Source organism: Crinia signifera, chromosome 4 (genome assembly GCF_055691185.1).
Source record: "Crinia signifera chromosome 4, ASM5569118v1, whole genome shotgun sequence".
In the NCBI taxonomy this organism is placed as follows: Eukaryota; Metazoa; Chordata; class Amphibia; order Anura; family Myobatrachidae; genus Crinia; species Crinia signifera.
Genome location: NC_139220.1, coordinates 1,249,466 through 1,271,724, shown reverse-complemented (window position 1 = coordinate 1,271,724; position 22,259 = coordinate 1,249,466). Strand labels below are relative to the sequence as shown.

Here is a 22,259-nt window from a genome sequence, read left to right as displayed (position 1 = left end):
TGTATCTTCTGTATCTGCAGTCTATGGTATTCTGTATCCTCTGTATCTGCAGCCTATGGTATTCTGTATCCTCTGTATCTGCAGTCTATGGTATTCTGTATCTTCTGTATCTGCAGTCTATGGTATTCTGTATCTTCGGTATCTGCAGTCTATGGTATTCTGTATCTTCTGTATCTGCAGCCTATGGTATTCTGTATCTGCAGCCTATGGTATTCTGTATCTTCTGTATCTGCAGCCTATGGTATTCTGTATCTTCTGTATCTGCAGTCTATGGAATTCTGTATCTTTTGTATCTGCAGTCTATGGTATTCTGCATCCTCTGTATCTGCAGTCTATGGTATTCTGTATCATCTGTATCTGCAGTCTATGGTATTCTGTATCTTCTGTATCTGCAGTCTATGGTATTCTGTATCTCCTGTATCTGCAGTCTATGGTATTCTGTATCTCCTGTATCTGCAGACTATGGTATTCTGTATCCTCTGTATCTGCAGTCTATGGTATTCTGTATCTTCTGTATTTGCAGTCTATGGTATTCTGTATCCTCTGTATCTGCAGTCTATGGTATTCTGTATCTCCTGTATCTGCAGTCTATGGTATTCTGTATCTCCTGTATCTGCAGTCTATGGTATTCTGTATCTCCTGTATCTGCAGACTATGGTATTCTGTATCTCCTGTATCTGCAGTCAATGGTATTCTGTATCTCCTGTATCTGCAGTCTATGGTATTCTGTATCTCCTGTATCTGCAGTCTATGGTATTCTGTATCCTCTGTATTTGCAGTCTATGGTATTCTGTATCTTCTGTATCTGCAGTCTATGGTATTCTGTTTCTGCCGTCTATGGTATTCTGTATCTTCTGTATTTGCAGTCTATGGTATTCTGTATCCTCTGTATCTGCAGTCTATGGTATTCTGTATCTTCTGTATCTGCAGTCTATGGTATTCTGTTTCTGCCGTCTATGGTATTCTGTATCTTCTGTATCTGCAGTCTATGGTATTCTGTATCCTCTGTATCTGCAGTCTATGGAATTCTGTATCTTCTGTATCATTCTGTATCCTTTGTATCTGCAGTCTATGGAATTATGTATCTTCTGTATCTGCAGTCTATGGTATTCTGTATATTCTGTATCTGCAATCTATGGTATTCTGTATCTGCAGTCTATGGAATTCTGTATCCTCTGTATCTGCAGTCTATGGTATTCTGTATCCTCTGTATCTGCAGTCTATGGTATTCTGTATCTTCTGTATCTGCAGTCTATGGTATTCTGTATCTTCTGTATCTGCAGTCTATGGTATTCTGTATATTCTGTATCTGCAGTCTATGGAATTCTGTATATTCTGTATCTGCAGTCTATGGTATTCTGTATCTTCTGGATCTGCAGTCTATGGTATTCTGTATATTCTGGATCTGCAGTCTATGGTATTCTGTATCTTCTGTATCTGCAGTCTATGGTATTCTGTATCCTCTGTATCTGCAGTCTATGGTATTCTGTATCCTCTGTATCTGCAGTCTATGGTATTCTGTATATTCTGTATCTGCAGTCTATGGCATTCTGTATCTTCTGTATCTGCAGTCTATGGTATTCTGTATCCTCTGTATCTGCAGTCTATGGCATTCTGTATCTTCTGTATCTGCAGTCTATAGAATTCTGTATCCTCTGTATCTGCAGTCTATGGTATTCTGTATCCTCTGTATCTGCAGTCTATGGCATTCTGTATCTTCTGTATCTGCAGTCTATGGCATTCTGTATCTTCTGTATCTGCAGTCTATAGAATTCTGTATCCTCTGTATCTGCAGTCTATGGCATTCTGTATCTTCTGTATCTGCAGTCTATGGCATTCTGTATCCTCTGTATCTGCAGTCTATGGTATTCTGTATCCTCTGTATCTGCAGTCTATGGTATTCTGTATCTTCTGTATCTGCAGTCTATGGTATTCTGTATCTTCTGTATCTGCAGTCTATGGTATTCTGTATATTCGGTATCTGCAGTCTATGGTATTCTGTATCTTCTGTATCTGCAGTCTATGGTATTCTGTATCTCCTGTATCTGCAGTCTATAGTATTCTGTATCTACTGTATCTGCAGTCTATGGTATTCTGTATCTTCTGATTCTGCAGTCTATGGTATTCTGTATCTCCTGTATCTGCAGTCTATGGTATTCTGTATCTCCTATATCTGCAGTCTGTGGTATTCTGTATCTTCTGTATCTGCAGTCTGTGGTATTCTGTATATTCTGTATCTGCAGTCTATAGAATTCTGTATCTTCTGTATCTGCAGTCTATGGTATTCTGTATCTTCTGTATCTGCAGCCTATGGTATTCTGTATCCTCTGTATCTGCAGTCTATGGTATTCTGTATCTCCTGTATCTGCAGTCTATGGTATTCTGTATATTCTGTATCTGCAGTCTATGGAATTCTGTATCTTCTGTATCTGCAGTCTATGGTATTCTGTATATTCTGTATCTGCAGTCTATGGTATTCTGCATCCTCTGTATCTGCAGTCTATGGAATTCTGTATCTGCAGTCTATGGTATTCTGTATCTTCTGTATCTGCAGTCTATGGTATTCTGTATCTGCAGTCTATGGTATTCTGTATCTTCTGTATCTGCAGTCTATGGTATTCTGTATCTTCTGTATCTGCAGTCTATAGAATTCTGTATCCTCTGTATCTGCAGTCTATGGTATTCTGTATCTTCTGTATCTGCAGCCTATGGTATTCTGTATCCTCTGTATCTGCAGTCTATGGTATTCTGTTTATTCTGTATCTGCAGCCTATGGTATTCTGTATCTTCTGTATATGCAGTCTATGGAGTTCTGTATCTTCTGTATCTGCAGTCTATGGTGTTCTGTATATTCTGTATCTGCAGTCTATGGTGTTCTGTATCTCCTGTATCTGCAGTCTATGGTATTCTGTATCTTCTGTATCTGCAGTCTATGGCATTCTGTATCTTCTGTATCTGCAGTCTATAGAATTCTGTATCCTCTGTATCTGCAGTCTATCGTATTCTGTATCCTCTGTATCTGCAGTCTATGGCATTCTGTATCTTCTGTATCTGCAGTCTATGGCATTCTGTATCTTCTGTATCTGCAGTCTATAGAATTCTGTATCCTCTGTATATGCAGTCTATGGCATTCTGTATCTTTGGATCTGCAGTCTATGGCATTCTGTATCCTCTGTATCTGCAGTCTATGGTATTCTGTATCCTCTGTGTTACGGGACTCGGCAGGGCAATGGGGAGTATGACAGCTGGCAAGAGACAATAGGTCAGGCGTGAGCCCGCAGCTGGGACCGCTGTTTAGGACGGCCACAGCAAAACCTACACTGACTCTGTTGAGTCCCCCGGGCAGATGGAATACCCCTGCAAGTGCTAGGCTTCGCCTGTAGCCGCCGCGTTCGACAGAGCCAGTTAAGCCGGCTCTGACCCCGATGCAGCCAGGTGTTACGTAAAGACAAGGGGTGAGCGATCGCCAGGGAGTATCTCAAAAGGATGACTGGCTAATGGGCCTAGCTGGGAGAGACCCCTAACTAACCGACACCCGGTCAAGGACGAGGATCGCGACCCAGTCGCAGACACAAGAGATACGAAAGGGGAATCTCCGAATGGGGGCACACCAAGGAGAGTGATTCCCCAAAGCCGGGTGCAGACAAAGAGGGGTACACCCCTCCCTGAGGGGAGCTAGGGCGACAGAGAATAACTGGACAGAAAGGGCAACTGAGAAAATAACACAATAGAATAAAAACGGGCCCCACGGAGGGGGAATGCCACGGAGGGCAACAGAATGGCAAAAGATAGCAAACACTGGGCTCCAACGGAGCACTTACGTGACCCACAAGTAGATGGAAGACTGTGGATCAGACGCAGACACTAGCTCAGGCCAGGAATCCACGGGAGCTAGCTGGGCAGCAGGGAACCAGGAGAGCAGAGCAGACTGAGAGAACAGAGCTGATTAAACAGCTCCAGGGACCGGGTCAGAGAAAGCTTCTAGGGAAGCAACCTGTATAACCGGCGTCTGTGCCCAGCAGACGCCGGCTATTTATCCGAAAATCGCGCCGCCTGACGTCACTCAGGCGCGCGCGTGTGTTCCCCGTCTGCCGGGCGGAAGTTCGGGGACGTTGCTAGGCAACGCCCCGACGCCCGTCCTTAGAGCGAGGCTTGGGACGCTGCCTAGCAACGCCCCCCGCCTCCAGCCTCCGTGCCGCAGCTGCCATCCGTCCGGGTGCCGCAGATCCCGGACGGCGGTGAGTAACACTCTGTATCTGCAGTCTATGGTATTCTGTATCTTCTGTATCTGCAGTCTATGGTATTCTGTATCTTCTGTATCTGCAGTCTATGGTATTCTGTATCTTCTGTATCTGCAGTCTATGGAATTCTGTATCCTCTGTATCTGCAGTCTATGGTATTCTGTATCCTCTGTATCTGCAGACTATGGTATTCTGTATCTTCTGTATCTGCAGTCTATGGTATTCTGTATCTTCTGTATCTGCAGTCTATGGTATTCTGTATATTCTGTATCTGCAGTCTATGGTATTCTGTATCCTCTGTATCTGCAGACTATGGTATTCTGTATCTTCTGTATCTGCAGTCTATGGTATTCTGTATCTTCTGTATCTGCAGTCTATGGTATTCTGTATATTCGGTATCTGCAGTCTATGGTATTCTGTATATTCTGTATCTGCAGTCTATGGTATTCTGTATCTCCTGTATCTGCAGTCTATGGTATTCTGTATCTCCTGTATCTGCAGTCTATGGTATTCTGTATCTTCTGAATCTGCAGTCTATGGTATCCTGTATCTCCTGTATCTGCAGTCTATGGTATTCTGTATCTTCTGTATCTGCAGTCTATGGTATTCTGTATATTCTGTATATGCAGTCTATAGAATTATGTATCCTCTGTATTTGCAGTCTATGGTATTCTGTATCTTCTGTATCTGCAGCCAATGGTATTATGTATCCTCTGTATCTGCAGTCTATGGTATTCTGTATCTCCTGTATCTGCAGTCTATGGTATTCTGTATATTCTGTATCTGCAGTCTATGGAATTCTGTATCTTCTGTATCTGCAGTCTATGGTATTCTGCATCCTCTGTATCTGCAGTCTATGGTATTCTGTATCTTCTGTATCTGCAGTCTATAGAATTCTGTATCCTCTGTATCTGCAGTCTATGGTATTCTGTATCTTCTGTATCTGCAGTCTATGGTATTCTGTATCTTCTGTATCTGCAGTCTATAGAATTCTGTATCCTCTGTATCTGCAGTCTATGGTATTCTGTATCTTCTGTATCTGCAGCCTATGGTATTCTGTATCCTCTGTATCTGCAGTCTATGGTGTTCTGTATATTCTGTATCTGCAGCCTATGGTATTCTGTATCTTCTGTATCTGCAGTCTATGGAATTCTGTATATTCTGTATCTGCAGTCTATGGTATTCTGTATCTCCTGTATCTGCAGTCTATGGTATTCTGTATCTTCTGTATCTGCAGTCTATGGTATTCTGCATCCTCTGTATCTGCAGTCTATGGTATTCTGTATCCTCTGTATCTGCAATCTATGGTATTCTGTATCTTCTGTATCTGCAGTCTATGGTATTCTGTATCTCCTGTATCTGCAGACTATGGTATTCTGTATCTCCTGTATCTGCAGTCTATGGTATTCTGTATCTCCTGTATCTGCAGACTATGGTATTCTGTATGTCCTGTATCTGCAGTCTATGGTATTCTGTATCTCCTGTATCTGCAGTCTATGGTATTCTGTATCTCCTGTATCTGCAGTCTATGGTATTCTGTATCTTCTGTATCTGCAGTCTATGGTATTCTGTATCCTCTGTATCTGCAGTCTATAGAATTCTGTATCCTCTGTATTTGCAGTCGATGGTATTCTGTATCTTCTGTATCTGCAGCCTATGGTATTCTGTATCCTCTGTATCTGCAGTCTATGGTATTCTGTATCTTCTGTATTTGCAGTCTATGGTATTCTGTATCCTCTGTATCTGCAGTCTATGGTATTCTGTATCTTCTGTATCTGCAGTCTATGGTATTCTGTATCTGCAGTCTATGGTATTCTGTATCTTCTGTATCTGCAGTCTATGGTATTCTGTATCCTCTGTATCTGCAGTCTATGGAAATCTGTATCTTCTGTATCATTCTGTATCCTCTGTATCTGCAGTCTATGGAATTATGTATCTTCTGTATCTGCAGTCTATGGTATTCTGTATATTCTGTATCTGCAGTCTATGGTATTCTGTATATTCTGTATCTGCAGTCTATGGAATTCTGTATCCTCTGTATCTGCAGTCTATGGTATTCTGCATCCTCTGTATCTGCAGTCTATGGTATTCTGTATCTTCTGTATCTGCAGTCTATAGAATTCTGTATCCTCTGTATCTGCAGTCTATGGTATTCTGTATCTTCTGTATCTGCAGTCTATGGTATTCTGTATCTTCTGTATCTGCAGTCTATAGAATTCTGTATCCTCTGTATCTGCAGTCTATGGTATTCTGTATCTTCTGTATCTGCAGCCTATGGTATTCTGTATCCTCTGTATCTGCAGTCTATGGTGTTCTGTATATTCTGTATCTGCAGCCTATGGTATTCTGTATCTTCTGTATCTGCAGTCTATGGAATTCTGTATATTCTGTATCTGCAGTCTATGGTATTCTGTATCTCCTGTATCTGCAGTCTATGGTATTCTGTATCTTCTGTATCTGCAGTCTATGGTATTCTGCATCCTCTGTATCTGCAGTCTATGGTATTCTGTATCATCTGTATCTGCATTCTATGGTATTCTGTATCCTCTGTATCTGCAATCTATGGTATTCTGTATCTTCTGTATCTGCAGTCTATGGTATTCTGTATCTCCTGTATCTGCAGACTATGGTATTCTGTATCTCCTGTATCTGCAGTCTATGGTATTCTGTATCTCCTGTATCTGCAGACTATGGTATTCTGTATGTCCTGTATCTGCAGTCTATGGTATTCTGTATCTCCTGTATCTGCAGTCTATGGTATTCTGTATCTCCTGTATCTGCAGTCTATGGTATTCTGTATCTTCTGTATCTGCAGTCTATGGTATTCTGTATCCTCTGTATCTGCAGTCTATAGAATTCTGTATCCTCTGTATTTGCAGTCGATGGTATTCTGTATCTTCTGTATCTGCAGCCTATGGTATTCTGTATCCTCTGTATCTGCAGTCTATGGTATTCTGTATCTTCTGTATTTGCAGTCTATGGTATTCTGTATCCTCTGTATCTGCAGTCTATGGTATTCTGTATCTTCTGTATCTGCAGTCTATGGTATTCTGTATCTGCAGTCTATGGTATTCTGTATCTTCTGTATCTGCAGTCTATGGTATTCTGTATCCTCTGTATCTGCAGTCTATGGAAATCTGTATCTTCTGTATCATTCTGTATCCTCTGTATCTGCAGTCTATGGAATTATGTATCTTCTGTATCTGCAGTCTATGGTATTCTGTATATTCTGTATCTGCAGTCTATGGTATTCTGTATATTCTGTATCTGCAGTCTATGGAATTCTGTATCCTCTGTATCTGCAGTCTATGGTATTCTGTATCCTCTGTATCTGCAGTCTATGGTATTCTGTATCTTCTGTATCTGCAGTCTATGGTATTCTGTATCTTCTGTATCTGCAGTCTATGGTATTCTGTATATTCTGTATCTGCAGTCTATGGAATTCTGTATATTCTGTATCTGCAGTCTATGGTATTCTGTATATTCTGGATCTGCAGTCTATATAATTCTGTATCCTCTGTATCTGCAGTCTATAGTGTTCTGTATATTCTGTATCTGCAGTCTATGGTATTCTGTATATTCTGTATCTGCAGTCTATGGTATTCTGTATCTTCTGTATCTGCAGTCTATGGTATTCTGTATATTCTGTATCTGCAGTCTATGGTATTCTGTATCCTCTGTATCTGCAGTCTATGGTATTCTGTATATTCTGTATCTGCAGTCTATGGCATTCTGTATCCTCTGTATCTGCAGTCTATGGTATTCTGTATCCTCTGTATCTGCAGTCTATGGCATTATGTATCTTCTGTATCTGCAGTCTATAGAATTCTGTATCCTCTGTATCTGCAGTCTATGGTATTCTGTATCCTCTGTATCTGCAGTCTATGGCATTCTGTATCTTCTGTATCTGCAGTCTATGGCATTCTGTATCTTCTGTATCTGCAGTCTATGGTATTCTGTATCTTCTGTATCTGCAGTCTATAGAATTCTGTATCCTCTGTATCTGCAGTCTGTGGTATTCTGTATCCTCTTTATCTGCAGTCTATAGAATTCTGTATCCTCTGTATCTGCAGTCTATGGTGTTCTGTATATTCTGTATCTGCAATCTATGGTATTCTGTATATTCTGTATCTGCAGTCTATGGTATTCTCGATCTTCTGTATCTGCAGTCTATGGTATTCTGTATATTCTGTATCTGCAGTCTATGGTATTCTGTATCCTCTGTATCTGCAGTCTATGATATTCTGTATCCTCTGTATCTGCAGTCTATGGTATTCTGTATATTCTGTATCTGCAGTCTATGGTATTCTGTATATTCTGTATCCTCTGTATCTGCAGTCTATGGTATTCTGTATCCTCTGTATCTGCAGTTCATGGCATTCTGTATCTTCTGTATCTGCAGTCTATAGAATTATGTATGCTCTGTATCTGCAGTCTATGGTATTCTGTATCCTCTGTATCTGCAGTCTATGGTATTCTGTATCTTCTGTATCTGCAGTCTATGGTATTCTGTATCTTCTGTATCTGCAGTCTATGGTATTCTGTATCTTCTGTATCTGCAGTCTATGGTATTCTGTATCTTCTGTATCTGCAGCCTATGGTATTCTGTATCCTCTGTATCTGCAGTCTATAGAATTCTGCATCCTCTGTATCTGCAGTCTATGGTATTCTGTATCTTCTGTATCTGCAGCCTATGGTATTCTGTATCCTCTGTATCTGCAGTCTATGGTATTCTGTATCTCCTGTATCTGCAGCCTATGGTAATCTGTATATTTTGTATCTGCAGCCTATGGTATTCTGTATCTTCTGTATCTGCAGTCTATGGAATTCTGTATCTTCTGTATCTGCAGTCTATGGTATTCTGTATCTTCTGTATCTGCAGTCTATGGTATTCTGTATCCTCTGTATCTGCAGTCTATGGTATTCTGTATATTCTGTATCTGCAGTCTATGGTATTCTGTATATTCTGTATCTGCAGTCTATGGAATTCTGTATCTTCTGTATCTGCAGTCTATGGTATTCTGTATCTTCTGTATCTGCAGTGTATAGAATTCTGTATCCTCTGTATCTGCAGTCTATGGTATTCTGTATATTCTGTATCTGCAGTCTATGGTATTCTGTATATTCTGTATCTGCAGTCTATGGAATTCTGTATCTTCTGTATCTGCAGTCTATGGTATTCTGTATCCTCTGTATCTGCAGTCTATGGTATTCTGTATCCTCTGTATCTGCAGTCTACGGTATTCTGTATCTTCTGTATCTGCAGTCTACGGTATTCTGTATCTTCTGTATCTGCAGTCTATGGTATTCTGTATATGCAGTCTATGGTATTCTGTATCTTCTGTATTTGCAGACGGGTTGGGATCATTTGGTCTATTGCATTATGGTCGAAAGTCATTAGGTCGAATCCATTAGGTCGACATGGGAAAAGGTCGACATGACTCTAGGTCGACATGGGAAAAGGTCGACATGATTCTAGGTCGAAAGGTCATTAGTTCGACAGGTCATTAGTTCGACAAGGTCATTAGTTCGACATTGTCTATGTCGACATTTACAAGGTCGACATGGGTTTTTTCACTGTTTTTTTACCTGAATGTCAACACAGTCGACATGGACACAGTTTAAAGTGCACTGCATCCCCTCGCATCGCTCGCTGCGCTCGCGATTGTCGGGCACGGTGCCTCGCTACGCTCGGCACACTATTTTATTCTCCCACCACGCCCTAGTGGATGGTAGGGCATGAAATACCGCCTGTCGGCACATGTTGGCTCAAAAAACAGTGAAAAACTCCATGTCGACCTTGTGAATGTCGACATAGACAATGTCGAACTAATGACCTTGTCGAACTAATGACCTTTCGAACTAATGACCTTTCGAACTGGAATCATGTCGACCTTTTCCCATGTCGACCTAGAGTCATGTCGACCTTTTAGCATGTTGACCTAATGGATTCGACCTAATGACTGTCGACCATAATGCAGTAGACCAAATGACCGCATCCCTTGCAGACTATGGTATTCTGTATCTTCAGTATCTGTAGTCTATGGAATTCTGTATCTTCTGTATCTGCAGTCTATGGAATTCTGTATCTTCTGTATCTGCAGTCTATGGTATTCTGTATCTTCTGTATCTGCAGTCTATGGTATTCTGTATCTTCTGTATCTGCAGTCTTTGGTATTCTGTATCTGCAGTCTATTTAATTCTGTATCTTCTGTATCATTCTGTATCCTCTGTATCTGCAGTCTATGGAATTATGTATCTTCTGTATCTGCAGTCTATGGTATTCTGTATCCTCTGTATCTGCAGTCTATGGTATTCTGTATCTTCTGTATCTGCAGTCTATGGAATTCTGTATCTTCTGTATCTGCAGTCTATAGAATTCTATATCCTCTGTATCTGCAGTCTATGATATTCTGTATCCTATGTATCTGCAGTCTATGGTATTCTGTATCTCCTGTATCTGCAGTCTATAGTATTCTGTATCTTCTGTATCTGCAGTCTATGAAATTCTGTATCTTCTGTATCTGCAGTCTATAGAATTCTATATCCTCTGTATCTGCAGTCTATGGTATTCTGTATCTTCTGTATCTGCAGTCTATGGTATTCTGTATCTTCTGTATCTGCAGTCTATGAAATTCTGTATCTTCTGTATCTGGAGTCTATAGAATTCTATATCCTCTGTATCTGCAGTCTATGGTATTCTGTATCTTCTGTATCTGCAGTCTATGGTATTCTGTATCTTCTGTATCTGCAGTCTATGGAATTCTGTATCTTCTGTATCTGCAGTCTATGGTATTCTGTATCTTCCGTATCTGCAGTCTATGGTATTCTGTATCTTCTGTATCTGCAGTCTATGGAATTCTGTATCTTCTGTATCTGCAGTCTATGGAATTCTGTATCTTCTGTATCTGCAGTCTATGGTATTCTGTATATTCCGTATCTGCAGTCTATGGTATTCTGTATCTTCTGTATCTGCAGTCTATGGAATTCTGTATCTTCTGTATCTGCAGTCTATGGTATTCTGTATATTCCGTATCTGCAGTCTATTGTATTCTGTATCTTCTGTATCTGCAGTCTATGGTATTCTGTATCCTTTGTATCTGCAGTCTATGGTATTCTGTATATGCTGTATCTGCAGTCTATGGTATTCTGTATCCTTTGTATCTGCAGTCTATGGTATTCTGTATCCTCTGTATCTGCAGTCTATGGTATTCTGTATCTTCTGTATATGCAGTCTATAGAATTCTGTATCCTCTGTATCTGTAGTCTATGGTATTCTGTATATTCTGTATCTGCAGTCTATGGTATTCTGTATCTTCTTTATCTGCGGTCTATGGTATTCGGTATCTTCTGTATCTGAAGTCTATGGTATTCTGTATCTTCTGTATCTGCAGTCTATGGTATTCTGTATCTTCTGTATCTGCAGTCTATGGTATTCTGTATCTTCTTTATCTGCAGTCTATGGTATTCGGTATCTTCTGTATCTGAAGTCTATGGTATTCTGTATCTTCTGTATCTGCAGTCTATGGTATTCTGTATCCTCTGTATCTGCAGTCTATGGTATTCTGTATCTTCTGTATCTGCAGTCTATGGTATTCTGTATCTTCTTTATCTGCAGTCTATGGTATTCGGTATCTTCTGTATCTGCAGTCTATGGTATTCTGTATCTTCTGTATCTGCAGTCTATGGTATTCTGTATCCTCTGTATCTGCAGTCTATGGTATTCTGTATCTTCTGTATCTGCAGTCTATGGTATTCTGTATCTTCTGTATCTGCAGTCTATGGTATTCTGTATCTTCTGTATCTGCAGTCTATGGAATTCTGTATCTTCTGTATCTGCAGTCTATGGTATTCTGTATATTCCGTATCTGCAGTCTATGGTATTCTGTATCTTCTGTATCTGCAGTCTATGGAATTCTGTATCTTCTGTATCTGCAGTCTATGGTATTCTGTATATTCCGTATCTGCAGTCTATTGTATTCTGTATCTTCTGTATCTGCAGTCTATGGTATTCTGTATCCTTTGTATCTGCAGTCTATGGTATTCTGTATATGCTGTATCTGCAGTCTATGGCATTCTGTATCCTTTGTATCTGCAGTCTATGGTATTCTGTATCCTCTGTATCTGCAGTCTATGGTATTCTGTATCTTCTGTATATGCAGTCTATATAATTCTGTATCCTCTGTATCTGTAGTCTATGGTATTCTGTATATTCTGTATCTGCAGTCTATGGTATTCTGTATCTTCTTTATCTGCGGTCTATGGTATTCGGTATCTTCTGTATCTGAAGTCTATGGTATTCTGTATCTTCTGTATCTGCAGTCTATGGTATTCTGTATCTTCTGTATCTGCAGTCTATGGTATTCTGTATCTTCTTTATCTGCAGTCTATGGTATTCGGTATCTTCTGTATCTGCAGTCTATGGTATTCTGTATCTTCTGTATCTGCAGTCTATGGTATTCTGTATCCTCTGTATCTGCAGTCTATGGTATTCTGTATCTTCTGTATCTGCAGTCTATGGTATTCTGTATCTTCTGTATCTGCAGTCTATGGTATTCTGTATCCTCTGTATCTGCAGTCTATGGTATTCTATATCTTCTGTATCTGCAGTCTATGGTATTCTGTATCTTCTGTATCTGCAGTCTATGGTATTCTGTATCTTCTGTATCTGCAGTCTATGGTATTCTGTATCTGCAGTCTATGGTATTCTGTATCTTCTGTATCTGCAGTCTATGGAATTCTGTATCTTCTGTATCTGCTGTCATGAACCTGACTTGGTTCACAGTTATTTCCTGAGGTTTCTATGCCTGTCTGTTTCCTAGCTGCTGCTGCTGCAGCTGCTCTGCATTTTCAGTGATTAGAACTCCTGTGAAGCTCCCTGAGTTCAGCACCAGTCACATGATCCCAGGTAACTCAAGGCATACTTCCTGGTTCTGTCTGCTGCTGCAGACAATCAAGCAATCACCTGGAGGAATATAAGCCAGCTTCCCAGAGTCCTCCTTGCCTTGAACAAATGTTCATTCTGCTTCCTGTGTGGTTACCCCAGAGACAGAGAGTTCCAAGGCTCCTGGCTATCCAGTCTCCAGCGATACCATCTCCAAGTGTCCTGCTGCTACTTACCTGGTTCCTTTCATCTCCAGAGACTCCTGCTAATACCATCCCTGCGGTCGAGTATTAGGTGTCTCGCTGAGCACCTCTCTGGCTCTTAAGCCAGTTACCAATATCAGTGATTTCACCATCTTGTCCTGATCCTGTCGACAGTCCCCGTCAACACCTGGATTGGCTCACTGTTATTGTGCTCCATAGAGACTATTACATCTCAGACGACATCCCTGACGTCCACCAGTTGCTGCATTCAAGTATTGTCGCATATACACCTGTTGCCGACATCCTGTGTCGACTATATAATAAAGTACCTCCAGAGACTCTGTTACACTTTCCTAGTTATCTACATTGTGTACTGACGACTCCCAGGTCGACACCTCCGGCTACCAGGCCATCCTGCAGCTCCCAGGCTGCCAACGGTCATCACCGGCTCCCAGGCCGTCTCGCAGCTCCCAGGCTGCCAACTATCACCTCCGGCTCCCAGGCCGTCCCACAGCTCTCAGGCTGTCTACTATCATCCATGGCTCTCAAGCCGTCTCCAAAGACATTCTCTCATATCTCCTGTGTCCTCACTCCCAGCCTGCGTCCAGAGGACCAGGGCAGGGGGCCGCGACCTGCTTGTCAGACGCAGCCAAGTCCATAGTTCCTTGCGGGACTCCCTGGTGAATACCGCTGGCAAGTTAGACTCCGCGCCCCTGCTTCTGGTCTCCGCCAACCCTCTGGTTCGCTGTGTCTGGGTCCCCAGTGCATGTCACATATCAAGCCTCCTATATTCTGCTACCCAGCGCCCTCCACTGGTCCACCACGGTCACAGTCGGGAACACAAGAAACCCCGGTGCTGACATCTGCAGTCTATGGAATTCTGTATCTTCTGTGTCTGCAGTTTATGGAATTCTGTATCTTCTGTGTCTGCAGTCTATGGAATTCTGTATCTTCTGTGTCTGCAGTCTATGGAATTCTGTATCTTCTGTGTCTGCAGTCTATGGAATTCTGTATCTTCTGTGTCCGCAGTCTATGGAATTCTGTATCTTCTGTATCTGCAGACTATGGTATTCTGTATCTGCAGACTATGGTATTCTGTATCTTCTGTATCTGCAGACTATGGTATTCTGTATCTTCTGTATCTGCAGACTATGGTATTCTGTATCTGCAGACTATGGTATTCTGTATCTGCAGACTATGGTATTCTGTATCTTCTGTATCTGCAGTCTATGGTATTCTGTATCTTCTGTATCTGCAGTCTATGGTATTCTGTATCTTCTGTATCTGCAGTCTATGGAATTCTGTATCTGCAGTCTATGGAATTCTGTATCTTCAGTATCTGCAGTCTATGGAATTCTGTATCTTCAGTATCTGCAGTCTATGGTATTCTGTATCTTCAGTATCTGCAGTCTATGGTATTCTGTATCTCCTGAACAGTATCTGCAGTCTATGGTATTCGGTATCTTCCGTATCTTCCGTATCTGCAGTCTATGGTATTCTGTATCTTCCGTATCTGCAGTCTATGGTATTCTGTATCTTCCGTATCTGCAGTCTATGGTATTCTGTATCTTCCGTATCTGCAGTCTATGGTATTTTGTATCTTCCGTATCTGCAGTCTATGGTATTTTGTATCTTCCGTATCTGCAGTCTATGGTATTCTGTATCTCCTGTATCTGCAGTCTATGGTATTCTGTATCTTCTGTATCTGCAGTCTATGGTATTCTGTATCCTCTGTATCTGCAGTCTATGGTATTCTGTATCCTCCGTATCTGCAGTCTATGGTATTCTGTATCTCCCGTATCTGCAGTCTATGGTATTCTGTATCTTCTGTATCTGCAGTCTATGGTATTCTGTATTTGCAGTCTATGGTATTCTGTATCTGCAGTCTATGGAATTCTGTATCTGCAGTTTATGGAATTCTGTATCTTCTGTATCTGCAGTCTATGGAATTCTGTATCTGCAGTCTATGGAATTCTGTATCTGCAGTTTATGGAATTCTGTATCTTCTGTATCTGCAGTCTATGGAATTCTGTATCTTCTGTATCTGCAGTCTATGGTATTCTGTATCTTCAGTATCTGCAGTCTATGGTATTCTGTATCTTCTGTATCTGCAGTCTATGGTATTCTGTATCTGCAGTCTATGGTATTCTGTACCCCTGCAGAAGGAGCACAGTGTTCTTATATCTGTATATCATCTGGCCAGCAGAAACACCAGATTCCCTATTTATTATAGAATAAATGCCATGTGCAGGATCATCCTGTAAGAACTGTTTTAAGAATGAATTTCAGTGATTGCAATATTCATAGTTATGTATTTATGTCTGAGCTAATACTGATATAGTCGATGTTGTTTCAGGTGTCTCGCAATACAATGACTGCAGCGATGAGTCTACCCGCTGGGGACATTTATAACATCACTGTCACCGCTTGTACGGAGAGGAGCAGTAACACCTCTTTGCCTTATCTGGTCCGCATCGGTAAGGATCTCCTGTATTTGGGCGATTGTCAGGGCCGTCGTAATGCATGGGCTTGATGGGCAGTTGCCCAGGGGCCCAATATTCCTAGGGGCCCTGAAGGCAATCCCTTGCACCCTTTTCAATTAATTATTTAAAAAAGGGACAGTTTAAGCTTGGCCAGCTTGATGGGGTAATGCAGATGTTGCTACTTTATATAAAGGGGGCGGACCGGTGCAGGGAAGGCAGCAGCCAATCTCCGCATGGCACTGAGTGACAGTGTTGGCACTCGGCAGCAGCCTCCGCTCACAGTTCTGGACCTGCAGGAGTTGAAGGGATCCGCGGCTCTCTCTTTCGAATGGGGCAGGCCGGGGACACAGTGTCAGTAATGTCAGCAGCCACTCTCCATATGGCGCTGAATGATAGTGTCGGCAACAGCCTCCGACAAGGCAGGAATTGAAGGGAACCGCAGCTCACACAGGTTAGTGTTAACTAGTTATAGAGGGTGGATCTACCTGTAGTGGGGGCGGAGCTACATGTACTGCAAGCCTGGCTGCCTCAACACCTTCTCTGCAGCTCAGAGTGACCTGGCCAGTGTGTGCAGGGATCATGCACAATGCACACTGATAGCAGCAGGGGTGGAGGGGTCTGTGCAGGACAGTACAATTCCCAGTATGTATGTGCATGCAGAGTATATCATTGCCCTATGTGGACACATCATACAGTATGTCACTATATAGTCACACTGCCAGTCTCCTGTAACCCTATACATATACTGTACTGTGCTCTATCTATGCACCCTGCCAGCCCGGGCATACATTGAGTGAGGCCATTCGGTTGAACATAGATATTGCTGCAGCTAATGAGATGAGAGCGTTGGCGAGGTGGGGGTTTAGTAATGTGGGCTGGATATGTGTGGGTGCAGTAAGATGGGTAAACAGTGACATTGGGGCTCTAGCTTTCCATCCCAAATAGGACCTGCTCCCTGAGCCTGCCACCCACTGCCCATCTCCCTCACACTGCTGTACCCCACTGCCCATCACCCTCACACTGCTGTCACCCACTGCCCATCACCCTCCACTGCTGTCACCCACTGCCCATCATCCTCACACTGCTGTCACCCACAATCCATCACCTTCACGCTGCTGTCACCCACTGCCCATCACCCTCCCACTGCTGTCACCCACTGCCCATCACCCTCCCACTGCTGTCACCCACTGCCCATCACCCTCACGCTGCTGTCACCCACTGCCCATCACCCTCACGCTGCTGTCACCCACTGCCCATCACCCTCACGCTGCTGTCACCCACTGCCCATCACCCTCACGCTGCTGTCACCCACTGCCCATCACCCTCACGCTGCTGTCACCCACTGCCCATCACTCTCATACACCCACTGCCCATCACCCTCACGCTGCTGTCGCCCACTGCCCATCACCCTCACGCTGCTGTCGCCCACTGCCCATCACCCTCACGCTGCTGTCGCCCACTGCCCATCACCCTCACGCTGCTGTCGCCCACTGCCCGTCACCCTTACGCTGCTGTCGCCCACTGCCCGTCACCCTCACCCGCACACTGCTGTCACCCACTTCCCATCACCCTGCTGTCACTCACTGCCCTTCACCAGCACACTGCTGTCACCCACTGCCCGTCACCAGCACACTGCTGTCACCCACTGCCCGTCACCAGCACACTGCTGTCACCCACTGCCCGTCACCCTCACACTGCTGTCACCCACTGCCCGTCACCCTCACACTGCTGTCACCCACTGCCCGTCACCCTCACCCGCACACTGCTGTCACCTACTGCCTGTCACCAGCACGCTGCTGTCACCCACCCATATATATATAATATCTATATCGATGTTTGTATGTACAGTATATATCAGGTAGGGGTCCCACTGCACTGCTTTGCCCGGGGGCCCATACTGCTGTTGAGATGGCCCTGAGGGGAGCCAGTGACTCCCAGCCAGTAATTGGTGGATAGCAATTAGTTTGGACCCCTATCCTTATTTGAGTTTTGGACTGTGCTCAGACCCGTCTCTGGCTGTTGCTCCAGATGTATCTGTGCTGTTACCATTGGCAGTTGCTGCTGTGTCTGTATATTCAATTTTCTTTCCACAGAGCCGGTTCCTCCAAAGTCTCTGTATGCTGTGAACAAGACACAAACCTCATTCACTCTTCTGTGGGTGGAAGAAGGACTTTCTGATTACTTTGAAGTATCCTGTTGGTGCTTAGACCCTGCCCAGAATGAATATGAAAAGGTACATGTATGTTATACACGTGACCACTGCTGGCGTAGCGTTACATGTAAGGGATGTCACCCAGTAAGTGAAAGGTAATGGAATCTAGTCTGGACCATTCACCCCTCTGATATGAGGACAGAAGATGAACATTAGAAGCAGAGTTGGGCTGTGGCCACACATAGCGGCTCAGCGGTTCCCATTCAGTGGGACCTGCTGTGCCGTAAGGAGGCTGTGTGTGGAGGGTGTGGCCGGATCCCGCAGGGCAGGATCCTCCCACTCCCTACCGCATTTAATGTGTAACACAGTGCCGCACTGTGGGCCTTATTTTGGTTCATTCTTTCTGACAAAATCCTTCTTAGATGGACAAAACCATGTGCACTGCAGGGGGGCAGATGTAACATGTGCAGAGAGAATTAGATTTGAGTGAGTAATTTTGTTTCTGTGCAGGGAAAATACTGACTGCTTTATTTTTACACTGCAATATAGATCTCACTTTGAAGTAAAACCCCACCCAAATCTAATTCTCTCTGCACATGTTACATCTGCCCCACCTGCAGTGCACATGGTTTTGCCCATCTAAGAAGGATTTTGTCAGAAAGAATGAACCAAAATAGGGCCCTGTATGCGTTCACATTGAAATGCGGTCATCCCGCTTTCCGGTCCTCCCACAGCATGCTGCGGTAGGACCCGGTGGCTATGGCCGCACCGCTAATGTGTGGACAGCCGCATAGCAGCCTGTGTGCGGGTCCCGATGAACCGCTATGAGTCTCAGCCTTACAGGTAAAAAGAATTGCAGTGCAGGCATAGGGGTTTATTCAGAGCTGATTGCAGTGGGGCGATCACATAGCTGCCACTAGAGTGAAATCCTGCCCTGTGCCAGGCTGCCAATGGTTTGCCAAAGTCTCGCCGATCAACGTACAGCTGTAAAACCATTCACAACACACCATCAAATGATTTGCAGTCTATGCGTAACCTATTCTGGCAGTATGATAGAAACAGTCTGCTTGGAACTGGCGCTGATGTCACATGATAGGCTTATTCCCTGTCACTCACCAGATAATGGCCAATAAAAGCACATCTTTTTGTTGCTGTTTGGCGTCATGCATGCTCACTGTAATCCATATGCAGCCTGCGCACTCATTCCATGATTGATCGAGTGTTTCTGGGCAATATCCAACATGATCCTACCAAGATGCTTCTATCCGTCAGCTGGATGGACATTGAGTCATCACAAGGACTAAGCTTTCCTGTGTAAGGACTTATGTTCTGCAGATGAAGGACTGTGGTTTGCAGTTGCTGTGCATTTCTGTGTAGACTGGGTCTCTTTTTCTACAGATTCGGACTCACACATTATTATTATTGTTTATTTATATGCATAGGCGTGCGCACAGGGGGTGCCAGGTGTGCACAGGCACCCCCTAATGCTCGCATGCTGCTAAATTCAATTTGTATTTGGCGGCGAATTCGTATCGTGAATTCACGGACTAAGAAGTGATCCGCAAGATGTCTTTGTTTAAATCCTGCAGCTCTTCCTCCCTAATACCGCTATTGGCCGCCTAGCGGTCTTGTGACTTGTGATTCGAGAGGAGGAGCTGCAGGATGTAAACAAACACATCTTGCAGATCACTTGTTAGTCCGGTCTGGTGTGGCGATGGGCGGATTGTTTTTTTGCCAAGTCCCGGGATGCCTACATGGACTGAAAGGACGCAATCTATGCCGGTGGACCCCTGTAAGTATTGTGTCATTCCACAGTTACCCTTCTTGGACTACTTCAGGACCATCGGATGGACAGAGACCTACCTACATGTCAAGATAAGTAAGTATCTGTATGAAAATGATTTGAATATAATAAAGTTTTATTTATTGGTGTGTTTGTGTATTTATTTAACTATTGGTTCAGCTGTGGAACTATGAGTCCCAGAAAACTCATTAATGGGACGCATGCTGGGACTTGTGGTTCTCCAAGTCCTAGTATACGGTCCAGGCTTACTGGGACTCATAAGTCCACAGCAGAGACCAATAGTTTTTTACTATTTTTATACATTTATCAGCTCGGTACCCACAGCCCAGAGCCACCAGGTACCCTCAGCCCAGAGCCACCGGGGACAGCCCCAGGCTTCTGACTGGGCAGCTAAATTTTAGTCCTGGTTTTAAATGTACGGGGTTTAAAAATACTGGTTTGAAAAATTTTCTAAGCAATCTGGTCAGATTGCTTAGAAAATAGCACAAATTTGCTCTGTGTGTATGCCCCATGCCCCTTTAGACATGTTTAGCATAAGAAAGTGCTGTGACATTCAAGAAGAGATAGTGGAGAGACAGTTGAAAATACGAGTGAGGAGATGAGAGGAGAGGTAGATTTGAGTATCATAAGCATAGAGGTGATATTGGAAGTTGAATGAGCAAATGAGTTCACCTAGAGAGGAAGGATAGAGAGAGAAAAGGAGAGGACCAAGAACAGAGCCTTTGGGGACACCTAATGTTAGTGGAAGTGCATGAGAGGTGGAGTCATGACAGGAGACATAGAAGAAGCCGTCAGTGAGGTAGGAAGACAGCCAGGAGAGAGCAGTATTACACAGACCAAGGGAGTGAGGGATTTGGAGGAGGAGGGGGTAGTCCACAGTGTCAAAAGCAGCAAAAAGGTCAAGAAGAATAGTAGGCCTTTAGATTTGGTAGCATGAAGATCATTGCAGACTTCAGTGAGAAAAGTTTCACTGGAGGGGACGGAAGCCAGACTGGAATGGATCGAGCAGGGAGTGGAAAGAAAGGCAGTAAGGTGGTTACACTCAAGGAGTTTGGAGGAAAAAGGGAGGAGAGGAATGGGTCTGTGATTAGAGAGAGGATTAGGATCAAGAGTAGGTTTTTTGAGGATAGGAGAGACAAGAGCATGCTTGAAGACTGAGGGGACAGTACCCGATGAGAGGAATAGATTGAAGAGGTGGGCGAGAGAAAGGGGAGGAGGCGGGAGGGGATAGAGTCAGACGCAGAGGTGGTTAGGGGGGAGGAACGGATGAGGCTAATGACTTCCTCACCAGATACATGGGAGAAGGATGTCAGAGTTCGTAAGTGGGTGGAGGAGTGATTGTAAGGGAGAGGAAGTGGTTGGTTGCAGGTAGTCTGGTTGAATGTGATGTCCTGACGTATGGAGTAAATTTTGGATGTAAAGTAAGTGGCAAAGTCAAGAGCAGAAAGTGAGGAGGGGAGGAGGAGGTTGGCAGATGAGGGAGATGGCAGTAGCAAAGAAGCTCTGGGGGTTTTCAGACTGAAAGGAGATAACGTTGTGCGTTCTTGAAGTATGACTGTTAAACAAGGGAAAGGGCAGCACTGAAGGATGAAAGCATAAGTTTGAAGTGGAGGAAGTCTTTCCTCCAATGTCGCTCAGCAGTATGTGAGCATTTTTGCAGGTATCTGGTGCATTTGGTGTTCCAAGGTTGAGGTGTTACTTTCCGAAGAAGAAAGTGAGTCCAAATAGGTAGGCAATGTCAATGGCCTCAATGTTACACTTGGTGAATGGTAGTTTTGGGAGGTGGAGATGGAGAAGCAGAGAGACATAGGTTAAAACAGAGAAGGTGATGGACAGAGAGGGGGAATAGGAATTTGGAGAAATCAGAAATATCACAACGGTAGATGAAGACCAAATCAAGTGAGCTTCCATTCACAGGGGACGATGAGGAGGTCCACTGGGAGAGAGACAAAGGCCTTTATTCTAGTTCATTCTTTCTGACAAATTCCTTCTTAGATGGACAAAACCATGTGCACTGCAGGGGGGCAGATGTAACTTGTGCAGAGAGAGTAGATTTGGGTGAGTTATTTTGTTTCTGTGCAGGGTAAATACTGGCTGCGTTATTTTTACACTGCAATATAGATCTCACTTTGAAGTAAAACCCCACCCAAATCTAACTCTCTCTGCACAAGTTACATCTGCCCCACCTGCAGTGCACACGGTTTTTCCCATCTAAGAAGGAATTTGTCAGAAAGAATTAACTAGAATAACCCCCAAAGTAAGGCAGAGGTTCCTGTGGGAATGCTGAAATCACCTAAGATAATGGAGGGAATGACAGAAGAGCGGAAGTGTGGAAGCCAGCAAGCAAAGTTCTCAAGGAATTTTGAGGGAGCGCCAGGCGGGCGATAAATGACAGCAAGTCACAATTACCAGGTTGTAAGAGGCGTATAGCGTGGACTTCATATGTAGAGAATGTAAAAATGGGTTTTCCCACAAGCATTCACACTAGGATG

General features: G+C 43.6%; 1 protein-coding gene across 8 annotated transcripts in view; it reads left to right on the top strand.

Annotated features, from left to right (window-relative positions):
- The window catches only part of PTPRO (protein tyrosine phosphatase receptor type O), a 463,930-nt gene that overhangs the window by 226,146 nt on the left and 215,525 nt on the right, over window positions 1-22,259 (top strand). For 5 of the 8 annotated variants that reach the window (XR_014473285.1, XM_083180720.1, XM_083180719.1 and 2 more), the window contains exons 12-13: window positions 15,670-15,805; window positions 17,905-18,044. Coding sequence is in view for 7 of the 8 variants with exons in the window: in XM_083180720.1 (XP_083036846.1) it covers window positions 15,670-15,805; window positions 17,905-18,044 (276 nt within the window). In the remaining variant the exon portion in view is untranslated. The remainder of the gene's footprint in view (window positions 1-15,669; window positions 15,806-17,904; window positions 18,045-22,259) is intronic. The other 3 variants (XM_083180721.1, XM_083180725.1, XM_083180723.1) reach the window with 1 other exon arrangement.